Source organism: Bombina bombina, chromosome 1, assembly GCF_027579735.1.
Source record: "Bombina bombina isolate aBomBom1 chromosome 1, aBomBom1.pri, whole genome shotgun sequence".
Lineage (NCBI taxonomy): Eukaryota > Metazoa > Chordata > Amphibia > Anura > Bombinatoridae > Bombina > Bombina bombina.
In genome coordinates, this window is record NC_069499.1 from 1,551,769,457 (window position 1) to 1,551,790,972 (window position 21,516).

Genomic DNA, 21,516 nt, shown 5'->3' on the forward strand with positions numbered 1-21,516 from the left:
TAACGCAGTTTGAAAATTCGTAGTAAGTAGAAGCCGGAATAGTGAATAATTTATTTGATGGGGAAAAAAATTCTTTAGTATGAATCAGCACCTAAAAACAGCATTGTAAAAATTCTGAAGAAACTAAATTTGAATTGTTTTGTATTCCAGAGACATTACCCATGAATTGTTTATCTTATCTCCTCTGATGTGGCCAATTAGGGACATATATTATCGTGCTGCTACCCAGATCAAGCAAATGTTGTGTAGACTGTTGCAGGATCAAGGCTCAGAATTCTGCACATATAGCCTTCAGCCTCTAGGGAGCAGTGGACAAAATATATATTTAAAAAAGAAAATAATGAAAGTACACTGCACTGTTGTGTTGCTAGGTGTAATGAAATATTTTATGTGGAATAACATTTTGAGTTTTAATGGATACTAAACCCAAATGTTTTATTTCATGATTCAATGTAATTCTCTTCCTGTCTCCCCTGCAGACAGAGGAAATTGTTACATGGGCAACTGCTTGTGTCAGGATGGCTGGGGGGGGGCCTGGCTGTGACTGCCCAACCAGTAATCTTACATGCCTGGATAGTAATGGGGTAAGTGGAGCATCTTGATTGGGGGATAATTCGGAGTGGGTGAGTGATAAGTGGAATATATAAGTGAGCTAAAAAGTTGTTTTTTTGAAATTGCATTTAAATGACTAAGTGGTATAAGCATTAAAGCAGAGAGGGTATCTTAGGAAGGGTATGAAGAGAGGTTAAGGGTATGTCTGGGAGGGGATTGTATAACAGAGAGGTCAATGGGTTTATATAGTTGGTAGTGGGTATAACAGAGAGTACATGATATATCTAAAGGTGAACTGTGAAAAGAGGCAAAGGTTATGAGCTAGGCTGTGCAAGGTTTATCTGGGAAGGGAAAGGGTATGAAAGAGGCTACAGGTTATACTTGGGAAGGAAGTGTGTATAAGAGAGACTACAGGGTAAACCCAGGAAGGGAGATGGTATAAGATAGGCTAAAAAGTATATCTGGGAAAGAGAGGGTAAAGGGGCTACAGCCTACAGGGTATATCTGGGAAGGGAGTGGGTATAAGCAAGGCTACCAGGTATACCTGGGAAGGGAGTGGGTATAAAATAGGATACAAGGGTATACATGAGAAGGGAATGGGTGTAATTGAGGCTACAGGGTATACATTAGACGGGAGTGGGTATAAGTGAGGATACAGGGTATACATGAGAAGGGAGTGGGTATAAGTGAGACTACAGGGTATACATGAGAAGTGAGTGGGTATAAGTGATGATATAGGGTATATTCCATGGGAAGGGAGTGGGTATCAGGGAGGCTACAGGGTATACCTAGGAAGGGAGTAGGTATAAGAGAGACTACAAGGGTATACCTGGGAAGGGAGTAGATAAAAGATAGGCTACAAGGGTATACCTGGGAAGGGAGTAGGTATAAGAGAGGCTACAAGGGTATACATGAGAAGGGAATGGGTATAAGTTAGACTACATGGTATACCTGGGAAGGGAGTGGGTATGAGGGAGGCTACTAGGGTATACATGGGAAGGGAGTAGGTATAAGAGAGGCTACAATAGTATACCTGGTAAGGGAGTGGGTATAAAAGAAGCTACAAGGGTATACATGAGAAAAGAGTGGGTATAAGAGAGGCTACAAGGGTATACCTGAGAAAAGAGTGAGTATAAGAGAGGCTACAAGGGTATATCTGGGAAGGTAGTGAGTATAAGCAAGGCTACCAGGTACTGTATACCTGAGAAGGCAGTGGGTATAAGCAAGGCTACCAGGTATACCTGGGAAGGGAGTGGGTATAAGTGAGGCTACAGTGTATACATGAGAAGGGAGTGGTTATAAGTGAGGCTACAGGGTATACATGAGAAGGAAGTGGGTATAAGTGAGGCTACAGGGTATACCTGGGAAGGGAGTAGGTATAAGAGAGGCTACAGGGTATACCTTGGAAGGGAGTAGGTATAAGAAAGGCTACAATGGTATACCTGGGAAGGGAGTGGGTATAAGAGAGGCTACAAGGATATACCTGGGAAGGGAGTAGGTATAAGAGAGGCTACAAGGGTATACCTGAGAAAAGAGTGGGTATAAGAGAGGCTACAAGGGTATACCTGAGAAAGGAGTGGGTATAAGAGAGGCTACAAGGGTATACCTGAGAAAGGAGTGGGTATAAGAGAGGCTACAAGGGTATACCTGAGAAAGGAGTGGGTATAAGAGAGGCTACAAGGGTATACATGAGAAAGGAGTGGGTATAAGAGAGGCTACAAGGGTGTACCTGAGAAAAGAGTGGGTATAAGAGAGGCTACAAGGGTATACCTGAGAAAGGAGTGGGTACAAGAGAGACTACAAGGATATACCTGGGAAGGGAGTAGGTATAATTGAGGCTACAAGGATATACCTGGGAAGGGAGTGGGTATAAGAGAGGCTACAAGGGTGTACCTGAGAAAAGAGTGGGTATAAGAGAGACTACAAGGGTATACCTGAGAGAATAGTGGGTATAAGAGATGCTACAAGGGTATATCTGGGAAGGGAGTAAGTATAAGATAGGCTACAAGGGTATATCTGGGAAGGGAGTAGGTATAAGAGCAGCTACAAGGGTATACATGAGAAAAGAGTGGGTATAAGAGAGGCTACAAGGGTATACCTGAGAAAAGAGTGGGTATAAGGGAGGCTACAAGGGTATACCTGAGAAAAGAGTGGGTATAAGGGAGGCTACAAGGGTATACCTGGGAAGGGAGTGGGTATAAGTGAGGCTGCTGGGTATATCTGTGAAGAGTAGATATGAGAAGTTAATAAGTATGGAAGATACAAAGTATGTCTGAAGACTAGAGAGGGTGAGAGAAGCTGCAGGGTATATCAGAGGAGGGAGCTGGTATTAGAGTATATTTAAGATAAGTATAAACATGGGTACAGGGTTACCTGGTGCTTCTATATCTGGAAACTTTTTCTCCCTTTGGATGTCAAATTCTTTATAAACTTCTTAAACTAACACAATTTTCTGATGTGCTGTACAGGGTCTGTGCAATAATCGGGGGCAGTGCGTGTGCGGTCAATGCCAGTGTGATGGTGACTCCCAGAACATGGATTCCACATGTGAATTCAGCTCTTCATTGGTGAGATACACAGATACACCCATTCAGAAATACACACCCAAGGACACATAAACACAAGGACACATAAATACTATTCAAATGGCTTTTCAAGGGGGGGGGGTCAGGACTTCAAAATAATGCATACTTTACTAACAAAGTACAGTTTTTATATTTGTTTTTTAAATATTTATTTTGTCTGCAAATCTTTTGCAATGCAGCAAGTAATCCCGGATACATTAATAATAAATTAGTTTAATGTCCCGTTATGGAAGCTATTACAGGATCACGATACAAATATATAAGGAATAGTCTAGTCAAATTAAACTTTCATGAGAACGGGTTGATTGACACCTCCCTGCTGGTGGCCGATTGGCTGCGAATCTCACAAGAGCTGCTGGTGCAATGCTGAATACGGAGAGCGTATTGCTATCCGCATTCAGCGAGGTCTGGCGGACCTGATCCGCACTGTCGGATCAGGTCCGCAAGACCTTTGATAAATATCCCCCCTATTATCAATTTTTCTTTGTTCTCTTTTTATCTTTATTTGAATGTAAGCATAGGAGCCGGTCCATTTTTGGTTCAGGACCTGGGTATCACTTTCTGACTGGTGTCTAAATGTAGCCACCAATCAGCAAGCACTACCCAGGTGCTGAACCAAAAATGGGCCGGCTCCTAAGCTCACATTCAAATAAAGATACCAAGAGAATGAAGAAAAATGGATAATAGGAGTAAATTAGAAAGTTCCTTAAAATTGCTGCTCTATCTGAATCCCGAAAGTTTAATTTTGTCTAGACTGTTCCTTTAACACAGCTGCATATTTTGGGGGTTTTAGTGTCTAATGGGTTATACTTGGGTACAAGCCTGGACAAACGTATACAGTAAAGCAGACAGCAACTACACAACAAGCTTGTCTTATATCTCTTTTTGCCCTGTTTTGCCAGTTCCTATTGGGAGTGTGTGAAGACATCAGGACTTGTGTTCAGTGCCAGACATGGGGCACAGGGGAAAAAAAAGGAAAAAATTGCTTGGAGTGTAACTTCAAAGTAAAGATGGTAGATGAACTTAAGAAAGGTAATTATCCAAAACAAAATGTTCAAAACTAGAGGAGGGTTTCTATAACTATGCATCTTTAGCTTTCAAAATACCCTCTGTAACTGCCGTGCACATCCTGGTAGATAGTGATGCCATATGTATGTTGTGCCCCCTGCAGGTTAAGAGATACCCTCTGTAACTGCTATGCACAGCCTCATATATAGTGATGCCATATGTATATGCCCCCTGCAGCTTAAGAGATACCCTCTGTAACTGCTATGCACAGTATCATTTATAGTGATGCCATATGTATGTGCCCCCCCTGCAGGTTAAGAAATGCCCTCTGTAACTGCTATGCACAGCCTCATATATAGTGATGCCATATGTATGTGCCCCCCTGCAGCTTAAGAGATACCCTTTGTAACTGCTATGCACAGCCTCATATATAGTGATGCCATATGTATGTGCCCCCCTGCAGCTTAAGAGATACCCTCTGTAACTGCTATGCACAGCCTCATATATAGTGATGCCATATGTATGTGCCCCCCCTGCAGCTTAAGAGATACCCTCTGTAACTGCTATGCACAGCCTCATATATAGTGATGCCATATGTATGTGCCTCCCTGCAGCTTAAGAGATACCCTTTGTAACTGCTATGCAAAGCCTCATATATAGTGATGCCATATGTATGTGCCCCCCTGCAGCTTAAGAGATACCCTCTGTAACTGCTATGCACAGCCTCATATATAGTGATGCCTTATGTATGTGCCCCCCTGCAGCTTAAGAGATACCCTCTGTAACTGCTATGCACAGCCTCATATATAGTGATGCCATATGTATATGCCCCCTGCAGCTTAAGAGATACCCTCTGTTACTGCTATGCACAGCCTCATATATAGTGATGCCATATGTATGTGCCCCCTGCAGCTTAAGAGATACCCTCTGTAACTGCTATGCACAGCCTCATATATAGTGATGCCATATGTATGTGCCCCCTGCAGCTTAAGAGATACCCTCTGTAACTGCTAAGCACAGCCTTATATAGTGACGCCATATGTATGTGCCCCCTGCAGCTTAAGAGATACCCTCTGTAACTGCTATGCACAGCCTCATATATAGTGACGCCTTATGTATGTGCCCCCCTGCAGCTTAAGAGATACCCTCTGTAACTGCTATGCACAGCCTCATATATAGTGATGCCATATGTATATGCCCCCTGCAGCTTAAGAGATACCCTCTGTAACTGCTATGCACAGCCTCATATATAGTGATGCCATATGTATGTGCCTCCTGCAGCTTAAGAGATACCCTCTGTAACTGCTATGCACAGCCTCATATATAGTGATGCCATATGTATGTGCCCCCTGCAGCTTAAGAGATACCATCTGTAACTGCTAAGCACAGCCTCATATATAGTGATGCCATATGTATGTGCCCCCTGCAGCTTAAGAGATACCCTCTGTAACTGCTATGCACAGCCTCATATATAGTGATGCCATATGTATGTGCCCCCCTGCAGCTTAAGAGATACCCTCTGTAACTGCTATACACAGCCTCATATATAGTGATGCCATATGTATGTGCCCCCTGCAGCTTAAGAGATACCCTCTGTAACTGCTATACACAGCCTCATATATAGTGATGCCATATGTATGTGCCCCCCTGCAGCTTAAGAGATACCCTCTGTAACTGCTATGCACAGCCTCATATATAGTGATGCCATATGTATGTGCCCCCTGCAGCTTAAGAGATACCCTCTGTAACTGCTATGCACAGCCTCATATATAGTGATGCCATATGTATGTGCCCCCCTGCAGCTTAAGAGATACCCTCTGTAACTGCTATACACAGCCTCATGTATAGTGATGCCATATGTATGTGCCCCCTGCAGCTTAAGAGATACCCTCTGTAACTGCTATACACAGCCTCATATATAGTGATGCCTTATGTATGTGCCCCCCTGCAGCTTAAGAGATACCCTCTGTAACTGCTATACACAGCCTCATATATAGTGATGCCATATGTATATGCCCCCTGCAGCTTAAGGGATACCCTCTGTAACTGCTAAGCACAGCCTCATATATAGTGATGCCATATGTATGTCCCTACTGCTGCTTAAGGGATACCCTCTGTAACTGCTATGCACAGCCTCATATATAGTGATGCCATATGTATGTGCCCCCTGCAGCTTAAGAGATCCCCCCTGTAACTGATATGCACAGCCTTATATAGTGACGCCATATGTATGTGCCCCCTGCAGCTTAATGGATACCCTCTGTGACTGGCACCCACAAGCATGGAGCCTGAGTGATGCCCATGAGAATCTGCAGAGAAACATTATAGCCCTGGATTGCAGTTTAGCCCCATTTGTCTATAAATAAGGATAATACAGCTGCTGCACTAATATTACATTAAGGAATTGTGACTTTGTAGAAGACCGTTGTACGGCATATGCTATTGCTTGTCACATTAGACCAGTTAAATAGATCTGGGCTGTTGTGTTCTATGCTCCTGCATGTCACTCTCTCCTGTCCTCTGCTTTCCCTGCACGTTAAACTTCTCTCCACCACCACATATCGACCTCTCTGTACTATTATGTCCTGCGCAACAGTCTCTCCCTCGTTGCTCCTATCTCTTTTCTCCTTTGCTCCGTCACTTCACGCTTTTACAAGTCTCTGTTACTCATGACCTTTCTCTTGCAGTGGATGAGGTGACTGAGATGTGCACATTCCGTGATGAAGAGGATGACTGTACGTATCATTATACGGTGGACGGACGGTCTGGTGTGCCAGCGAATTCCACTGTGCTAGTGCAGAAAAAGAAAGGTAATTACTGTTGCTGTGGTGGGGGGTGAACCTTAGGCACTACCCTCTGAGCCTCACAATATATTCTCCCATCACATCACATTCATTTTATTTTGTGTCCTACTGTAACCCTTTGTCATAAAATTTCCTCCGAGTAAGTGCCTCCCTTTTGTACCCTGGTAAGCCCCCATATCATCAGGTTTCACAGTTTTAAAGTGACACACACAAGCATGTCACTCACATGTGATAACTTTTCTGATTACATTAACACCTTGTTTGCTGCAGTTGTTTTCAATGGCCAAACTGCACACTGTTTGCACTATTTGGAAGAGCCAATCAGGAATTGTTAATAGAGTAGACTAGCCGCTCTCATTTTGTTGGTAAAAAAAAAATGTGTTGGTTTGGATCATGTTAACTAATCACCTCTGTAGTGCTCATTTCCAGTTCTCAGAATATTTAGAATTAAATTACGGGGTGGGGGTCATATTTTCTATTATGTATAATTAAAAATCAGTGCTGCATGCCCATTTAACTATGCCATTACTGGCCATTGAAAGTGATATTCCAGTCTATGAGAAAACACTTATCAAGATTCTTTTTCACAAGATTTTTTTTTACATTTTCTATTTCAAAAGCCTTAAAGGGACGTGAAAGTCAAAATTAATCTTTCATGGTTCAGACAGAACATATAATTTGCCTCTTGTCATTGGCTCACCAGATGTGTTTAGCTAGGATCCCAGTAGTGGTGTGTTGAGTTAGCTCCCAGTAGTACCGTGCTGCTCCTTCAACAAAAGATACCAGGGGATGGAGCAACTTTGATCATATAACTAAATTGGAAAGTTGCTTAAAACTGTGTGTTGTATCTGAATCATTAATTAATTAATGGCTAAAAAACCTGAATTAAACACATTTGGCAGTTATCCATGAGATTAAATCAATTAGTTTTATTTTCATACTTGCTTGCCCCGTAACCCACACAAAGACCCTTAAAGGGATAGTATAGTCAAAATGAAACCTTCATGATTCAGATAGATCAGCAATCTAATGTACTCCTATAATCAATTTTTATTCTTTCTTTGGTATCTTTATTTAAAAAAGCTGGAATGTAAGCTTAGAAGCCAGCCCATTTTTGGTTCAGAATTTGGGTATTGTTTGATCTTTGGTGTCTAATTGTAGCCACCAATCAGTAAGCGCTACCCAGGTGCTGAACCAAAAATGGGCCGGCTCTTAAGCTTACTTTCCAGCTTTATAAAGATACCAAGAGAACGAAGAACAAATGATAATAGATGCAAATTAGAAAGTTGCTTAAAATTGCATGCTCTATCTGAATCATTAACGGTTATTTTTTACTAGACTATGCCTTTAAGAATGCAGTTTCCTACAGATTTTCATGTGTTAATTCAAGAAAAAAACTGATTTTCTTTTTAATGATATATTTGTAATTCAAACGGCCTAAAGACCATCTAATTTGAATTCAGTGAGTTTTGCACAACACATTCTACTGCACTGGGATTGAGGCCTGTGTATAATGATGCATGATTAAGGGGTGGCTGACCAAATCATTGCTTTACTATGTATGACCCTGTGATACGTCAATAAAGGTCTTTTTATAGCATAAGTCCAAAGTATTTATGAATTTGAGTAACTGGCGGAGCTCTGACTGAAGCATAAAGTGCTGTGCTCCTAATTGGATTCATGACATTGAGGCCAGTGTGTCTTTTTCACTCCGTTCACCTGTGATTATTCTGTCTCCTCTCTGCAGAATGCCCCCCTGGTGCCTTTTTGTGGCTGATACCATTACTTATCTTCCTGATGCTGCTCCTCGGTCTGCTGCTACTGCTGTGCTGGAAATATTGTGCTTGTTGCAAGGTGAGGTGGGGACTGACCTGCAGACAGGAAGGACACAGAGAGTACCTGAGTCTGGAGTGGTGTACATAGGGCATCACCCAGGACCGAATTGGGACTACAGATGGGTTGAGAGTTGTGACATATTGATGTGACCAATAAAAGTAGAAGTAATCAGGGTATGAAGGGAGTTTGTGTCTCTGGCAAAGGGAAGGGGGCCACACTTACCTGCAGAGCCCCTTGTAGGGGCCAGGAACTCATGAAGGCCAGTGAGTGGTCACAGGGGTTCTGTGCTGTTGGCATGGGTATGCCCTGACCTCTGGAGAGTGATGACAGGAAAGGTCTTAGCAGAAATTAGTTCCAGACTGTGAGCGACAAATGTATTTCTTATTAATGTAGAATTAGTTTCATAAAATAACTTTTAAACGTAGGTAGCAAAACTGTATTCAGTCATTTGTTTAGGAACAAAATGTTTAATTGTGCATAGTATTTACTTCTATTATCATGTTTACTTTGTACTTTTGGTATCCTTTGTTGAAAAGCAGGTAGGTATGCTCAGGAGCATGCATGTGTCTGAAGCACTATATAGCAACAGTTTTGTAAGAATGCTTTTGAGCACTAAGTTGTCAGCAATTTGCACATTTATAGGAATGTTAAAAGCATTCTTGCACAACTCCAGACACGTGCATGCTTCTAATCCTAGCTACCTGCTTTTCAACAAAAGAAAAAGTAAATTTGCTAATATAAGTCAATTATATATGTCCCTACCTGGTCACAGCAGAGAACATACAACACAAAAGTTAATTGTTGATATACAAAAAAATGTATTGTCCCTTTATATAACAATAAACTCCTGTGGGATCGGAGCTTTCTATCAGAGGACGAGTTACTTTAGTAAACTAAGAGATAATTGGTTTGTGGAACCTCTTTTTATGTTAAAGATGTTTATTGGTGTCTCTTTTTTAGGCATGTCTGGCTCTGCTGCCTTGTTGCAGAAAAGGTAAATTTGACTCGCAATTTGTCTGTTATTGCCATATCCCGACACTTATATCTGCATATAAATACAAGAAGTCTTCTGGTTGTTATTTATAAAACATTCACCCCAAGACACAGGATGATTTAGATGAATTCTATTTGTTCGACTGACTTGTGCACTGTGATACCTTTTACAAGCACTGTTGCCAACCTCCAAACATATATCTGCCTATACATTCCCCAGTATAGTTTCTCTGTGGCTGTACTGTAGAACCAGATGTATCTATTACAGAATTTCTAATGATAAGAAGCGTATTTCAGCCAGGAAGTTACCCCTCTGAAAGAAGATACCCCTATAATAAACAAATCTAGTCTTAGAAACATTAAGACATCATATTTATACTGAAAAGACTCCTCTGTGGCCAGTAACAATTAGTATCCCCATTTCCAAAATCAAACAAAAATAGCATTTTCTTTGCCCTTCATTTAGGTCGTTCTGTTGGGTTTAAGGAAGACCACTACATGCTAAGACAGAGTTTGATGTCTTCTGATTATTTGAACACTCCGATGGTCCGCTCAGGCAACATGAAAGGTGGAGATACTGTGCGCTGGAAGATCACCAACAACGTACACAAACCACCCCCCTCCCCAGGGGACCTTAATCCTAAGGAGCTAGGTACAAATTGGAACTATCCCAGGGCAGGTGGTTACCATGATGTGGTTATAGCTGATAATAAAGGAAAGGTTGTGATACCTTTTATCCTCCTCTGTTTTCAGTACCATATGGTGTCTCACTAAGGTTGGCACGACTCTTCACTGAGAACCTCTCCAAGCCACAGACAAGGGAATGTGACCAGCTGCGCCGAGAGGTGGACGATACAGTAAGTACAAGGAAGGCAGATGGTATTGGATGAGAACAGGAAATGTATCCTTAAAAGAGTCACTTAATGCAAAGATGCTTTCATTCACATTATATGGCACATCTAAACATGTTGATATATATATATATATATATATATATATATATATATATATATATATATATATATATATATATATAAAATCTTCATTGGCTGATAGACACTTCCTTCAAATGCTCATTGGCAAAAAGGTACTTCCTGTTAAAGGACCAGTCAACACAGTAGATTTGCATAATCAACAAATGCAAGATAACAAGACAATGCAATAGCACTTAGTCTGAACTTCAAATGAATAGTAGATTTTTTTGCTTACAATTTTAAAAGTTGTCTCTTTCCACTCCCCCTGTACCATGTGACAGCCATCAGCCAATCACAAATGCATACACGTACCATGTGACAGCCATCAGCCAATCACAAAATCACAAATGCATATATGCTTATTCTGTGAATTCTCTTGCACATACTCAGTAGGAGCTGGTGACTCAAAAATAAATATAAAAAGTCTGTGCACTTTTTTTAATGGAAGTAAATTGAAAAGTTGTTTAAAATTGCATGCTCTATCTGAATAATGAAAGTTTAATTTTGACTTTTAGTGTCCCTTTAATGCTCATGGGCTAAAAGGCCCTTCATGTTAATGGTCATTGGTTGATAGGCCCTTCCTGCTAATGTCCATTGACCATTAGTAACAACTACCAATGAGCATTACTATACAACTAAGAATTTTAACAGCTTTTACTTCATATTTCAGATAAAAAGAAAAAAAAAATCTATATATTTAAATGCTGCTCTTTCAAATGGGTGACGTTTTTTTTTTTGGTATAGTGTGTATTTAAGTAATTTAACTCTCTTCCTGTAGCCATGTATGTAGTCTTGTGTTCTCATTAGACTTTTTGTCTCCTAGCTAAATGATGTGTACAAGGTGATACCAGGAACCCACAAGGTGAAACAAACAACCTTCCGGTAAGTGAAATTCCTGTAAGAAACCAGCTTCTTCCTAGCACATATAGGCCGAAGTGAAAGTGACTAATCCTCTTGTTTCTCTGCAGGCTCCAGTCTAATGCTGGGAAAAGGTACAGAACAGAACATCAAATATACTCTGGCACCAACATGTTTTTTTGTGCTAAATGAACATTCACTGAATGTCTCCTCTACCATGTTTCCTCAAACACACTCTGATTCCTTTGTACATTTCTCTGTCTCTTTTCCTTACCCACATAGTCCTCATTTTTGTCACACTGTTACCTGTCTTGTAATTCTAATTGTCTTGACCTGCCTCCTCCTCTAGAGTTCCTCCTTTTCTGCTTCTTTCCTGTCTCCTGCTGTCACATTACTTGACTCCTCACTAGTTCTCTATTTCCATTTCTCAGGCAGGACCACACTATCACTGATACGGTGCTGATGGCGCCGCGGGAAGCTGAGCCAGAGATTGTGAAAGTAACTGAGAAACACGTGACGCAGGAGGCCTTCCAGGACCTCAAGGTCACTCCTGGCTACTACACGGTGACCTCTGATAGAGGTAGGTGCAAATATCCGGTCTTGGTCTCTCTTTTACATTTCCATGCCACCCCTTTCTGACCATGCATGTGCCTCTTGCCTTCTGATTACAGATGCCCATGGTTTAGTGGAGTTCCAGGATGGGGTGGAGATGGTGGATGTGCGGGTTCCTCTCTTTATTAGGGATGAAGATGATGATGAGAAACAGCTGCTGGTGGAGGCTCTAGATGTTCCCTCAGGAATTGCTCGACTAGGAAGGAAAAATGTAAACATCACCATTATCAAGGAGCAAGGTCAGATACAACTATATTTTATATATAATTAATAAAATAATGCTCATTGGCTGATTGGTACTTCCTACTATTGCTCATTGCCTGATAGTTACTTCCTACTGATGGTCATTGGCTGATTGGTACTACTGATGGTTATTGGCTGAATGCTATTTACTACTAATTCTTATTGGCTTATTGGTACAATGAACATTTATGTCTATCATAAGCATTAGTGTAAACTATCTGATATTGCTATTTTTCAGCTTAAATTTGAACCTTAATTTACTTTTTTTATCAGGACAAAATTATGTTTATATGTTGCTCTCTCATATGGATGATGCTTTTTTTTACGCACAATGCCCCTTTAAGGAAACATAATAATGCAATAAAGAAAGCCAGTGATTGGCAGCTACCACTATTTATAAATGTATGTATGTATGTGTATATATATATATATATATATATATATATATATATATATATATAAAATCACAAAATAACAGTTTTGGGTTTCATATCCCTTTAAATAGGTAACAGATGCTTCAAAACATTGACACAGCAACCTGGACCACAGCACTTTCATTAAAAAGGCTTTATTGGGGAATAAGATCCAACACATGACACAGCCTCATGTGTTGGATCTAATTGGTCAGCTGTGGTTTCCACTTAGGACCAGCAAAGCAGCTCTTTCTGAGCAGAAACTGAAGCTAATCCCCTTTGCGAGGGTTAAACACACAGTAGTGTAGGTCAATAGTCTTAAAATTACATGCTATAAAAAATTAAAACATGTAATTGTTTTGACTATTTTGATCCTTTAACAAACTAAAAAAAAATGTCATCAATAAACCTGATGTTCTATGATTGCTAAATGTACAGCACATAATGCTGCACTTTCAGCTATTTGTTGGGTCTGATAATTTGCTCAGAGCGCAGCATAACTGTGAAAGCACTGTTGTCATGGCAACACAATCAAAATATTAAAAACTAAATACAAAAGGAAACTCACATCCTTAGTTGTTTCCTCTCATGGAAATATGTCTTTGGTCAAATGGCATCACCGTGTTACCATAACCTGCAGACCGCAAGCTGGCTTAGTTTTCCAGATCAAAATTCCAGGACATTTTTTTTATTTAGTACATTAACTTTAAAAGCTTGTGAACAATGTTTAAAGGGACATGAAAGGCAACATTAACATTTTATTTTTTAAATAGAGCTCTTAAAAAACATTGCAATTTACTTCTATTATCAGATTTACTTTCTTCTCTTGATATCCTATATAAATATAACTCAGCTTTATTTGTATGTAAATACATATACCTTACCCTTTATAGTGTAAATAAATATAACTCAGCTTCATTTGTACATAAATACATAAATCTTACCCTTTATAGTGTATATAAATATAACAGCTTCATTTGTACGTAAATACATATACCTTACCCTTTATAGTGTATATAAATATAACAGCTTAATTTGTACATAAATACATATACCTTACCCTTTATAGTGTATATAAATATAACAGCTTCATTTGTACGTAAATACATATACTTTACCTTTTATAGTGTATATAAATATAACTCATATTCATTTGTACGTAAATACATACTGTATACCTTACCCTTTATAGTGTATATAAATATAACTCAGCTTCATTTGTACGTAAATACATATACCTTACCCTTTATAGTGTAAATAAATATAACTCAGCTTAATTTGTACGTAAATACATATACTTTACCCTTTATAGTGTATATAAATATAACTCAGCTTAATTTGTATGTAAATACATATACCTTACCCTTTATAGTGTATATAAATATAACTCAGCTTCATTTGTACGTAAATACATATACCTTACCCTTTATAGTGTATATAAATATAACTCAGCTTCATTTGTACATAAAACATATACCTTACCCTTTATAGTGTATATAAATATAACTCAGCTTCATTTGTACGTAAATACATATACTTTACCCTTTATAGTGTATATAAATATAACTCAGCTTCATTTGTACATAAATACATATGCCTTACCCTTTATAGTGTATATAAATATAACAGCTTCATTTGTACGTAAATACATATACCTTACCCTTTATAGTGTATATAAATATAACTCAGCTTCATTTGTACATAAATACATATGCCTTACCCTTTATAGTGTATATAAATGTAACTTAGCTTCATTTGTACGTAAATACATATACCTTACCCTTTATAGTGTATATAAATATAACAGCTTAATTTGTATGTAAATACATATGCCTTACCCTTTATAGTGTATATAAATATAACTCAGCTTCATTTGTATGTAAATACATAGACTTTACCCTTTATAGTGTATATAAATATAACTCAGCTTCATTTGTACGTAAATACATATACCTTACCCTTTATAGTGTATATAAATATAACAGTTTCATTTGTACGTAAATACATATACCTTACCCTTTATAGTGTATATAAATATAACTCAGCTTCATTTGTACGTAAATACATATACCTTACCCTTTATAGTGTATATAAATATAACTCTGCTTCATTTGTACGTAAATACATATACCTTACCCTTTATAGTGTATATAAATATAACTCAGCTTCATTTGTACATAAATACATATAGCTTACCCTTTATAGTGTATATAAATATAACTCAGCTTCATTTGTACGTAAATACATATGCCTTACCCTTTATAGTGTATATAAATATAACTCAGCTTCATTTGTACATAAATACATATACCTTACCCTTTATAGTGTATATAAATATAACTCATATTCATTTGTACATAAATACATATACCTTACCCTTTATAGTGTATATAAATATAGCTCATATTCATTTGTACATAAATACATATACCTTACCCTTTATAGTGTATATAAATATAACTCATATTCATTTGTACATAAATACATATACCTTACCCTTTATAGTGTATATAAATATAACTCATATTCATTTGTACGTAAATACATATGCCTTACGCTTTATAGTGTATATAAATATAACTCAGCTTCATTTGTATGTAAATACATATACCTTATGCTTTATAGTGTATATAAATGTAACTTAGCGTCATTTGTACGTAAATACATATACCTTACCATTTATAGTGTATATAAATATAACTTAGCTTCATTTGTACGTAAATACATATACCTTACCCTTTATAGTGTAAATAAATATAACTCAGCTTCATTTGTACATAAATACATATACCTTACCCTTTATAGTGTATATAAATATAACAGCTTCATTTGTACGTAAATACATATACCTTACCTTTTATAGTGTATATAAATATAACTCATATTCATTTGTACGTAAATACATATACCTTACCATTTATAGTGTATATAAATATAACTCATATTCATTTGTACGTAAATACATATACCTTACCTTTTATAGTGTATATAAATATAACTCATATTCATTTGTACGTAAATACATATACCTTACCCTTTATAGTGTATATAAATATAACTCAGCTTCATTTGTACGTAAATACATATGCCTTACCCTTTATAGTGTATATAAATATAACAGCTTAATTTGTACGTAAATACATATACCTTACCCTTTATAGTGTATATAAATATAACTTAGCTTCATTTGTACGTAAATACATATACCTTACCTTTTATAGTGTATATAAATATAACTCATATTCATTTGTACGTAAATACATATACCTTACCTTTTATAGTGTATATAAATATAACTCATATTCATTTGTACGTAAATACATATACCTTACCTTTTATAGTGTATATAAATATAACTCATATTCATTTGTACGTAAATACATATACCTTACCCTTTATAGTGTATATAAATATAACTCAGCTTCATTTGTACGTAAATACATATGCCTTACCCTTTATAGTGTATATAAATATAACAGCTTAATTTGTACGTAAATACATATACCTTACCCTTTATAGTGTATATAAATGTAACTTAGCGTCATTTGTACGTAAATACATATACCTTACCTTTTATAGTGTATATAAATATAACTCAGCTTCATTTGTACATAAATACATATACCTTACCCTTTATAGTGTATATAAATATAACTCGGCTTCATTTGTACGTAAATACATACTGTATACCTTACCATTTATAGTGCATATAAATATAGCTCAGCTTCATTTGTACGTAAATACATATACCTTACCTTTTATAGTGTATATAAATATAACTCAGCTTAATTTGTACATAAATACATATACCTTACCCTTTATAGTGTATATAAATATAACTCAGCTTCATTTGTACGTAAATACATATACCTTACCCTTTATAGTGTATATAAATATAACTCATATTCATTTGTACGTAAATACATACTGTATACCTTACCCTTTATAGTGTATATAAATATAACTCAGCTTCATTTGTACGTAAATACATATACCTTACCTTTTATAGTGTATATAAATATAACTCAGCTTCATTTGTACATAAATACATATACCTTACCCTTTATAGTGTATATAAATATAACTCAGCTTCATTTGTACATAAATACATATACCTTACCCTTTATAGTGTATATAAATATAACTCAGCTTCATTTGTACGTAAATACATATGCCTTACCCTTTATAGTGTATATAAATATAACAGCTTAATTTGTACGTAAATACATATACCTTACCCTTTATAGTGTATATAAATGTAACTTAGCGTCATTTGTACGTAAATACATATACCTTACCTTTTATAGTGTATATAAATATAACTCAGCTTCATTTGTACATAAATACATATACCTTACCCTTTATAGTGTATATAAATATAACTCGGCTTCATTTGTACGTAAATACATACTGTATACCTTACCCTTTATAGTGTATATAAATATAACTCAGCTTCATTTGTACGTAAATACATATACCTTACCTTTTATAGTGTATATAAATATAACTCAGCTTCATTTGTACATAAATACATATACCTTACCCTTTATAGTGTATATAAATATAACTCAGCTTCATTTGTACATAAATACATATACCTTACCCTTTATAGTGTATATAAATATAACTCATATTCATTTGTACGTAAATACATACTGTATACCTTACCCTTTATAGTGTATATAAATATAACTCAGCTTCATTTGTACGTAAATACATATACCTTACCTTTTATAGTGTATGTAAATATAACTCAGCTTCATTTGTACATAAATACATATACCTTACCCTTTATAGTGTATATAAATATAACTCAGCTTCATTTGTACATAAAACATATACCTTACCCTTTATAGTGTATATAAATATAACTCAGCTTCATTTGTACGTAAATACATATACCTTACCTTTTATAGTGTATATAAATATAACTCAGCTTAATTTGTACATAAATACATATACCTTACCCTTTATAGTGTATATAAATATAACTCAGCTTCATTTGTACGTAAATACATATACCTTACCCTTTATAGTGTATATAAATATAACTCATATTCATTTGTACGTAAATACATACTGTATACCTTACCCTTTATAGTGTATATAAATATAACTCAGCTTCATTTGTACGTAAATACATATACCTTACCTTTTATAGTGTATATAAATATAACTCAGCTTCATTTGTACATAAATACATATACCTTACCCTTTATAGTGTATATAAATATAACTCAGCTTCATTTGTACATAAATACATATACCTTACCCTTTATAGTGTATATAAATATAACTCAGCTTCATTTGTACGTAAATACATATGCCTTACCCTTTATAGTGTATATAAATATAACAGCTTAATTTGTACGTAAATACATATACCTTACCCTTTATAGTGTATATAAATGTAACTTAGCGTCATTTGTACGTAAATACATATACCTTACCTTTTATAGTGTATATAAATATAACTCAGCTTCATTTGTACATAAATACATATACCTTACCCTTTATAGTGTATATAAATATAACTCGGCTTCATTTGTACGTAAATACATACTGTATACCTTACCATTTATAGTGCATATAAATATAGCTCAGCTTCATTTGTACGTAAATACATATACCTTACCTTTTATAGAGTATATAAATATAACTCAGCTTAATTTGTACATAAATACATATACCTTACCCTTTATAGTGTATATAAATATAACTCAGCTTCATTTGTACGTAAATACATATACCTTACCCTTTATAGTGTATATAAATATAACTCATATTCATTTGTACGTAAATACATACTGTATACCTTACCCTTTATAGTGTATATAAATATAACTCAGCTTCATTTGTACGTAAATACATATACCTTACCTTTTATAGTGTATATAAATATAACTCAGCTTCATTTGTACATAAATACATATACCTTACCCTTTATAGTGTATATAAATATAACTCAGCTTCATTTGTACATAAATACATATACCTTACCCTTTATAGTGTATATAAATATAACTCATATTCATTTGTACGTAAATACATACTGTATACCTTACCCTTTATAGTGTATATAAATATAACTCAGCTTCATTTGTACGTAAATACATATACCTTACCTTTTATAGTGTATATAAATATAACTCAGCTTCATTTGTACATAAATACATATACCTTACCCTTTATAGTGTATATAAATATAACTCAGCTTCATTTGTACATAAAACATATACCTTACCCTTTATAGTGTATATAAATATAACTCAGCTTCATTTGTACGTAAATACATATACCTTACCTTTTATAGTGTATATAAATATAACTCAGCTTCATTTGTACGTAAATACATATACTTTACTCTGTATAGTGTATATAAATATAACTCTGCTTCATTTGTACGTAAATACATATACCTTACCCTTTATAGTGTATATAAATATAACTCAGCTTCATTTGTACGTAAATACATATACTTTACTCTGTATAGTGTATATAAATATAACTCAGCTTCATTTGAACATAAATACATATGCCTTACCCTTTATAGTGTATATAAATATAACTCAGCTTCATTTGTACGTAAATACATATGCCTTACCCTTTATAGTGTATATAAATATAACAGCTTAATTTGTACGTAAATACATATACCTTACCCTTTATAGTGTATATAAATGTAACTTAGCGTCATTTGTACGTAAATACATATACCTTACCTTTTATAGTGTATATAAATATAACAGCTTCATTTGTACGTAAATACATATGCCTTACCCTTTATAGTACATATAAATATAACTCAGCTTCATTTGTACGTAAATACATATACCTTACCCTTTATAGTGTATATAAATATAACTCATATTCATTTGAACGTAAATACATATACCTTACCCTTTATAGTGTATATAAATATAACTCAGCTTCATTTGTACGTAAATACATATACCTTACCCTTTATAGTGTATATAAATATAACAGCTTAATTTGTACGTAAATACATATACCTTACCCTTTATAGTGTATATAAATATAACTCAGCTTCATTTGTACGTAAATACATATACCTTACCCTTTATAGTGTATATAAATATAACAGCTTCATTTGTACGTAAATACATATGCCTTACCCTTTATAGTACATATAAATATAACTCTGCTTCATTTGTACATAAATACATATACTTTACCTTTTATAGTGTATATAAATATAACTCATATTCATTTGTACGTAAATACATACTGTATACCTTACCCTTTATAGTGTATATAAATATAACTCAGCTTCATTTGTACGTAAATACATATACCTTACCCTTTATAGTGTATATAAATATAACTCAGCTTCATTTGTACGTAAATACATATACCTTACCTTTTATAGTGTATATAAATATAACTCAGCTTCATTTGTACGTAAATACATATACCTTACCCTTTATAGTGTATATAAATATAACTCAGCTTCATTTGTACGTAAATACATATACCTTACCTTTTATAGTGTATATAAATATAACTCAGCTTCATTTGTACGTAAATACATATACCTTACCCTTTATAGTGTATATAAATATAACAGCTTAATTTGTACGTAAATACATATACTTTACCCTTTATAGTGTATATAAATATAACTCAGCTTCATTTGTACATAAAACATATACCTTACCCTTTATAGTGTATATAAATATAACTCAGCTTCATTTGTACGTAAATACATACTGTATACCTTACCCTTTATAGTGTATATAAATATAACTCAGCTTAATTTGTACATAAATACATATACCTTACCCTTTATAGTGTATATAAATATAACTCAGCTTCATTTGTACGTAAATACATATACCTTACCCTTTATAGTGTATATAAATATAACTCAGCTTCATTTGTACGTAAATACATATACCTTACCCTTTATAGTGTATATAAATATAACTCAGCTTAATTTGTACATAAATACATATACCTTACCCTTTATAGTGTATATAAATATAACTCAGCTTCATTTGTACGTAAATACATATACCTTACCTTTTATAGTGTAAATAAATATAACTCAGCTTCATTTGTACATAAAACATATACCTTACCCTTTATAGTGTAAATAAATATAACTCAGCTTCATTTGTACATAAATACATATACCTTACCCTTTATAGTGTATATAAATATAACAGCTTAATTTGTACGTAAATACATATACCTTACCCTTTATAGTGTATATAAATATAGCTCAGCTTCATTTGTACGTAAATACATATACCTTACCCTTTATAGTGTATATAAATATAACTCAGCTTCATTTGTACATAAAACATATACCTTACCCTTTATAGTGTATATAAATATAACTCAGCTTCATTTGTACATAAAACATATACCTTACCCTTTATAGTGTATATAAATATAACTCAGCTTCATTTGTACATAAAACATATACCTTACCCTTTATAGTGTATATAAATATAACTCAGCTTCATTTGTACATAAATACATATACCTTACCCTTTATAGTGTATATAAATATAACTTAGCTTCATTTGTACGTAAATACATATACCTTACCCTTTATAGTGTATATAAATATAGCTCATATTCATTTGTACGTAAATACATATACCTTACC

The 21,516-nt window shown here is 35.0% G+C and overlaps 1 protein-coding gene across 1 annotated transcript in view; it reads left to right on the plus strand.

Moving 5' to 3' along the window:
* The window catches only part of ITGB4 (integrin subunit beta 4), a 158,267-nt gene that overhangs the window by 82,220 nt on the left and 54,531 nt on the right, over positions 1–21,516 (plus strand). Inside the window, 13 exon segments of the mRNA XM_053709074.1 lie at positions 480–526; positions 528–584; positions 3,021–3,119; positions 4,040–4,169; positions 6,833–6,955; positions 8,697–8,803; positions 9,746–9,779; positions 10,245–10,430; positions 10,532–10,635; positions 11,576–11,634; positions 11,721–11,744; positions 12,042–12,190; positions 12,282–12,461. Coding sequence (XP_053565049.1) covers positions 480–526; positions 528–584; positions 3,021–3,119; positions 4,040–4,169; positions 6,833–6,955; positions 8,697–8,803; positions 9,746–9,779; positions 10,245–10,430; positions 10,532–10,635; positions 11,576–11,634; positions 11,721–11,744; positions 12,042–12,190; positions 12,282–12,461 — 1,299 coding nt within the window.